This window comes from Eriocheir sinensis, chromosome 18 (assembly GCF_024679095.1).
Source record: "Eriocheir sinensis breed Jianghai 21 chromosome 18, ASM2467909v1, whole genome shotgun sequence".
NCBI classification, from domain to species: Eukaryota; Metazoa; Arthropoda; class Malacostraca; order Decapoda; family Varunidae; genus Eriocheir; species Eriocheir sinensis.
Genome location: NC_066526.1, coordinates 7,609,315 through 7,616,814, shown reverse-complemented (window position 1 = coordinate 7,616,814; position 7,500 = coordinate 7,609,315). Strand labels below are relative to the sequence as shown.

At 39.8% G+C, this 7,500-nt stretch overlaps 1 protein-coding gene across 2 annotated transcripts in view; it reads right to left on the bottom strand.

Annotated features, from left to right (window-relative positions):
- Positions 1 to 4,228, bottom strand: part of LOC127000276 (uncharacterized) — a 5,563-nt gene extending 1,335 nt beyond the window's left edge. Inside the window, exons 1-4 of one of the 2 annotated variants that reach the window (XM_050863744.1) lie at positions 4,069 to 4,228; positions 3,557 to 3,710; positions 2,641 to 2,779; positions 1 to 88 (exon numbers count right to left, since the gene is read on the bottom strand). The exon at positions 1 to 88 is cut by the window's left edge and continues 1,335 nt beyond it. In XM_050863744.1, the coding sequence (XP_050719701.1) occupies positions 1 to 88; positions 2,641 to 2,779; positions 3,557 to 3,709 (380 nt within the window). In that variant the 5' untranslated portion in view covers position 3,710; positions 4,069 to 4,228. Of the gene's footprint in view, positions 89 to 2,640; positions 2,780 to 3,556; positions 3,711 to 4,058 lie in introns of both variants that reach the window. The other variant, XM_050863743.1, reaches the window with a different exon arrangement.
- Positions 4,229 to 7,500: the final 3,272 nt, after the last annotated feature.

Here is a 7,500-nt window from a genome sequence, read left to right as displayed (position 1 = left end):
ATCGCGAGGAGGGGCTGGGCCGCGGCCGTGGCGGCGGGGTTGCAGAGGTCTGTGTCGCAGCAGCTCATGTGCTGACCGGCCACTTGGTCTGTACGGAGAAATTATTTTTTAAAAATACGATCGCATAACAATGACTGGTTCAATAATATTATTTCTATATTTTTATCAAAGTCTGTATAAATTATGTATACTGTGTATTTACAATAGCTAAGACTAAGGTGATGGTTATCAATTTGTATGAATAGATGATTTTTTTTTTTAAGATTTATCCCCTAGTATCACTAGGGGAAGCGTGCTCTTGTCCGAAGACAAGAGAGGAAAAAGATTGCTCCCTCCCTGCACGAGGGAGCACGGGCCTTTGCCAAAGGCGGCCCGTAGCAGGATGCCGACAGACCGACTCTATCGGCGATTGAAATCTAGCCGACCAAGTCGGTCTGTCGACGAGGAATGACGTGTCTCTGATGAAATGAATTCTCAACATGATGTTTAACAAGAGTTGTACATATCTCAGTAAGAATATGGTATATTCATTATAAGTTTGTGAATACTTTATTTAACAAGATAATTAGGGAGAACACATTAGTTTGTCTGAAAGTTGTTTACATCATTATGTATTAAGAAGGTATAATACTAAACTAAAGCTAAATGTTTTGTCTCCAGCACAATATTAATTTATCAAACGAGGCACTCACCTTAGTGCGGACACAAGCGCAGCCACCGCCAAATTTTTAAGGTTTATCACCATTTCATTCAACAAGGTTTCCTCTATGTTAGTGAGTGGCTTGTTTATATATATATATATATATATATATATATATATATATATATATATATATATATATATATATATATATATCTATATATATATATATATGCCTCAGAAACTCAATTTCTCCACTTGTCAACTCGAAAAATGCTTCCAAACATCTATCCTCTATTCTTCGACAATACTCAGATGTCCCATTCTTCGATAATACTAATCATTTTCGGTCTATCCTTAACTCAAAATCTTATCGGGAAACTTCATACCCCATCCCTCGAAGTTAGGCGTTTTGTTTTATCACCAGCAATTATTTTCTCCCAGTTGCTATGCACATACAGGGGCCTTGTCCGCCCTCGTATGGCGTATGCATCTAATGTGTGGGGGGATCCAACACACATCGCCGTTATGGACAGATTCAAGTGACTAATCAAAGCTTTCCGCCTTATCAGCTACTCTCCCCTTACTCAAGCTCTTCTACGAATGGACACTGCAAAGAAGGAAAAACGATATCCTTCAATATTCAAAATCTCAGTTTTTCCACTTGACAACTCTACACAACCTTCTAACCATTGTCATATGTTTCGATACTCACAGTTATTCACGTCTTCACTAAGCATTATTGTCAATCCTTATTGAAAATCTCAGCTGGAAACTTCATCTTTTGTTTAAATAGCTTTCCCAGTGTCAGGCGTTCTGAACCATCATCAGTTATTTTCCTTTTCCCAGTGCTACCCATACATCAGGACCTTGTCCGCCCCGGTATTGTACGCTTTTTCACATTTGTGGGGAGGCGGTGGCTAAGTGGTTAGCTTGCTGGGACCGCGTCCGGGAGATCCAGGAGGGACGTGGGATCGAATCCTGGCCGCCACACAGCTGGGATTTTTCAGTCACCGCCGAGTGGCCTAAGACTACCCACAACCTGCACTAAAGACCATCTATTAACCCGGACTCTAGATTTCCTCCCCAAAGAGAGGCTCAAAGATGAGCTCCGGGGGTCAGTATGAGCCAAAAAGATGGCGCCACTAAAAACACTCGCCTGCGCCACAACGGGCTGGGCCAACCATCAAGCCTAACGGCGCAATAGGCCGCGACGTAAAAAAAAAAAAAAACCAGCTTTCCCCCTCTTCCAGACTGTCATCTACCTCTTATTATATATATATATATATATATATATATATATATATATATAAATATATATAAAAATAAATATATATAAATATACACACATATATATATTACGTTTTCGGCCTATGTCCCCAGTATGCTTTCTTGGTGGGGCCTGATGGTCGGCCTCACCCCGTTTAGGCGCAAGCATATTGGCGCCGTCTTGCTTGACTCATGCTGCCCCCGAAGCTCATCTCTAAACCTCTCTGTAGAGATTATCTAGGGACCGGGTTCATAGGTGGTCTTCGGGACAGCACACGGGTAGTCTTAAGGCACTCGGCGGTGACTGAAAAATACCAACTGTGGCGGCGGGCAGGCCTCGAACCCGCGTCCTCCTCACCGCGACGCCGGCACGCTAACCACTCAGCCACCGCCTCACCCTATATATATATATATATATATATATATATATATATATATATATATATATATATATATATATATATAGATATATATATATATATTCTCTGCTCGCTGTCTTTTAACTGCTCTCTCCCGCCACATTCTCTCTCTCTCTCTCTCTCTCTCTCTCTCTCTCTCTCTCTCTCTCTGTGTGTGTGTGTGTGTGTGTGTGTGTGTGTGTGTGTGTGTGTAGAGAGAGAGAGAGAGAGAGAGAGAGAGAGAGAGAGAGAGAGAGAGAGAGAGAGAGAGAGAGAGAGATGAAACACGTGTTACTAAGTTTAACATTGAAAAACTGTTCCCTCCAGTCTCACCTTTGTTGGTGGGCGTGAGTTTCAAAGTCGCATTTATTCTGCTCCACTCGTGAGGATTGAGCCGGTCGATGATGGCCTTAATGTCACAGTTTTTCTTCTGCCAGCAGGCCCTTTCAGACAGCCCAGGGAAATTGTAGTACTGAAGTAAAAATATTTTAGATTATAGTAAATAGATGATTTAATAATAAATAAGTTGAAGTATCTCTGACTATCATCTACACCGTCTTGTGTTGCGGGCATACGTATTTTGCTTCTATTACGTGTGTAATATGAAACAAGAAAAATGGTGTTTCAGCATAGGAGTAAGCAAAATGAGGCATTCTACCATGAAATGTGGAGACATACTGTACAATCATAATTTTCCAAGACCTATTAAGCGATTTAATATTTTCGTGGTCGATTTTCTTTCATTATCCTCCCAGACACTTTACCGCACATTGTTTAGTCTCATGTCTTAATGTCGAGGAGTTGCTTAAGCCAATATTGTTTTACACGGTCTAAAGCTGCATCGCGCAATAACTCTTAGGGCGTATGCATTAGGTAGCTTTAACTAACTAGTTTTCTCGCTCTTTAAAATTAGCGCTCGTGGTCTTGTATTCTACAAGACTCGCTTGTGTTTACTTTGATAACTCTAGATAGTAGGACAGCATTATTCTGAGACTCCCGACTCCCTGTCCGTCCTTTTCTCTTCTCAAAAACTTTGAAGAAATCCTGCTAACACCTTAATGGCGCTAGCTTACTAGTTAAGTGAAAAAAGTTATTATCCTGGTTGGGTTAGATTCCTCATCCTTTGTACTACGGTAATGGTTTTGTTTTGAATGAGATCCTTAGTATTATTGAAAACTACTGGCAATTCTCAGTCTTCCTTATCCTACTTTTCTGTCGTGCAGTGTAGCAGAAAGCTCAAGACACTCACCAGACACGTGTCGTATCCCCCTGAGCACTCCATTGGGGTACCAGGCGACGCGTCGCAGTTGCTGGAGCACCGGAAACACTTGAGAGCGGCAGCCGGAACAGCTGCCAGCAAGACTACTGCCACCACACAGCTAATCGCCACCGAGACCTGCATACTGGGAGTAACGAACGACACGCAAATGTAGGATACTTGCGAGATAGATAGATAAATAGACAAGCAAACAGACAGATAGATAGATAGATAGAGAGATAAATACAAGCAAACAGACAGATAGATAGATAAATAAATATATAAATAAATACAGATAGACATATAGATAGACATATAGATAAATAAAGAGAGCACATTTGCTAGAAATATTGGTTGTATTCTGAAAATGGATAACATATTTAAAGAAAACGAATAGGTAAGAGAGAACAAATGAGTCGAAGAAGTGATGAATGACTTTTTTCATGCATAAACTCTCGCTCAAAGAAAAGAAAACGATAAAAAAGACACGTACTTTTTCATACCTTGCTTCTGCTTTCAAGGTAAAAGTTGACCCCGCACGGCAGAGTGAGTTAGCTCTCTCTTCTGGACCCCAAAGCACACTGGGACTCGTGGCTTTGCTGGCACGTTTGGAGATGGGTGAATCTGGCAACTCTGCTGTTCTTGTCTCCACGGCACGATCGGAAGTTGGAGTATGAATAATAAGTAGATCTGTTATGAATACTAACAACCGGAATACAAAGACCCAACAAACAAGGCGTGGCACAGCGGTGGTTTGTGGTTGAATCTTTGTACTATGCTCTTGTAACGAGTTTCTAGACCCTTACTAGAACGGCTCCATTAATAGGTATCGTCAAGGAGGGAAGTCAGGTCGGTGCATTACCTGGAGAGGTGTATGCTAGGAGCCAAAAAGGAAAGTACTGCAACCCTTACTTACTCTGCTAGTTCTACAATGTTTCAAGCTCGTAATGTATTAAAATTATCAATAAAATATTACAGTTAAAATAATAATACTGAACTTCATGAAAATGGCAATCGATGGCTTGCTTTTTTTTTTTTTTTTTTTTTACAGGAAAGGAGGCAGCTAAAGGAATAATAAAAAAAAAAACGGCAAAGAAACCGCCAGTGCTGCATTTAGAAATTGTTGATAGAGCAGTCGAAAAGGAGGGTCAACATCGGATGGAGAGGCTTCTTGATACGCCCCTCTTGAAAGCGTTTAAGTCGTAGGCCGGAGGAAATACAGACAAAGGGTGGCTGTTCCAGAGTTCGCCAGCGAAAGGAATGAATGAATGTTGATACTGGTTGACTCTTGCATACGGACTTTGGATAGCATAGGGATGAGCAAGAAAGGTATAAAGTATATACAGTGCATAACAAGGTGACATTAGTGAAGTGAATATTCGAGCAAAACATTAAAAGAACTGAAAGGCATGAAACATATGGCAAAAATATAATGAAAACTTATAGATGATAACGACCTAAAAAATCGGAGTATATAACTGCAATCCAATATAGACAGACTAGCAGACCATTACATTTGATATTTTTTATTTATTGTATTACCTGAATGAAAGATTACAATGATCAAGGACAGGATGACTCTGTACCCAATGCGCCTGAGAGTGGAACGTTAAGTGGCAACACCTAAATTTCCTCCTTCCTTGGACTTTTTTTTTTTTTTTTAGAGCACGTAAAGTATCGAGCCACCGCTAATCAACACTGATTATCCCTTTCGGTATTATTATGTTGTCTTATTATTATAAAAGCAACGTAATGCAAACTTATTTTTGTATAATTTTGTTTTCCTCTTTGCAGTCAAAGACTATAAATAAGATAAAATACATCCATTACTTAAAAAAAGTGGAACAATTTAGTTTTATTCAGTGTGTCTCCACTCGGTCGTGCGAGCGTAAAATGTAAGACTTGAAAACTATACGACAGGGTCAGTATTTTCGGACGCTTTTGCCTCTCACATCAACTATTTTAATAAAGGCCACAAAGGAGAATAGTCGGGTTCTCATGACTGTTTTTCACGTTCATGGCACAGGGGAATGGCTGAATTACCACCAGGGTCATAAAACTACACCTAAAAGTACCCACAATCCCTACGAAAGGCTTGTCAAATGCTAGGGTGTAAGCGTCGAAGCGTTTGAGAATATGGTCCCCTGCAGGAACGCTGAGCGACTCATTGTGCCTGGGCGTGGGCTGCCTCCTCAGTATGCACCGGTTCATCCGCTGCGTCAGTTGCGACATCCGGGCCTGGTACGGAGGCTTCCCTGCAAGATGTTGTCCTTCACTTGGCATATTGCTCCATCCATCAGCTGTGTTAACTTACGTAATGGCGCGTGTACTGCGTAACGAAAATAAGGAATAATATACAATTTTCTGGTGGATTTATTGTCAAGAATATTTGAATGTTGCTCCTAGGAAGACACCATAGATAATATATATATATATATATATATATATATATATATATATATATATATATATATATATATATATATATATATATATATATATATATATATATATATATATATATATATATATATATATATATATATATATATATATAAGGTATCTATGAGACCATTTTTTTTATTTATTTATTTATTTATTTATCATTATTATTATTATCATTATTATTATTATTATTATTATTATTATTATTATTATTATTATTATTATTATTATTATTATTATTATTATTATTATTATTATTATTATTATTATTATTATTATTATTATTATTATTATTATCATTACTACTATTGTTATTACTATTATTTTAGGTGATGCCTGTGGCGCCGGTAGGCTGTCTTGGGGGGCCTCTTGGACGGCCCCAACCCGTTAGTGCGCAGGCTAATATTATTTATTGTGGTTGCCGTGGCATATGACTCTTGCTTGGCCCATGCTGCCCCCCGTTGCTCCTCTTGACCGAAGTCGCTTTTATCCCTAAGTTAATTGAAGATCTGGACAGCATGTGGGTAATCTTCCGCAACTCGGCGATGGTTTGAAAAATCAGCCTGTTTCGGTGGGACTTGAACCTAGTTCACGCTAGGACCTCTGGCTCACCACGCCCGCACACTGACCACTCGGCCACCGCCTCCCCGAAATTAACTGTATGACGTTTTTTTACCTATACCTGGTCACCTTACTATAGAATGGATATCAAAATGTTAGAATAAGGGCAAAGGAGGATGACTAAGATGATTCAGGGGTTGAGAAACTTGCCATACGAGGAAAAACTCAAACAGTTAAACTTGCATCCTCTAGAAAGACGAAGGGTGCGTGGAGACATGATCGAGGTTTATAAATGGATGAAGGGCTTTAATAAGGGGGATATTCATAAGGTTTTGTTGGTAAGAGAACCGGGTAGGACACGAAGTAATGGGTTTAAACTGGATAAATTCAGATTCAACAGGGACATAGGCAAAAATTGGTTTACTAACAGGGTGGTGGATGAGTGGAATAGGCTTAGCAGTCATGTGGTGAGTGCCAATACAATTGTCACATTCAAAAATAGATTAGATAAATTCATGGACAGCGATATTAGGTGGGGTTAGATACACGGGAGCCTAGGTTCAAAGGAGCTGCCTTGTACAGGCCTACCGGCCTCTTGCAGACTCCTACGTTCTTATGTTCTTATGTTCTTATTTATTTATCTGCTTCTCTTTCAATATATATCTAGAATTAAGCCCTTTCATGTTTGTGTACGAGTATAGTGTGTGCTTGCGTGCGTGCGTGCTTGTGTGTGTGTGTGTGTGTGTGTGTGTGTGTGTGTGTGTGTAATTCACCACGGCCTGATCAAGTGTTGGACTCGTAATCGCCAGCAGGTACCCTCCCGACATGAGCGTGTGTGTGTGGAATTGGAAAGGAAACCTTGAAAGTGAACACATGGATAAGCCAGAGGACGAGGAACTTAAGGAACATTTCGAAAACTTATTTAAATC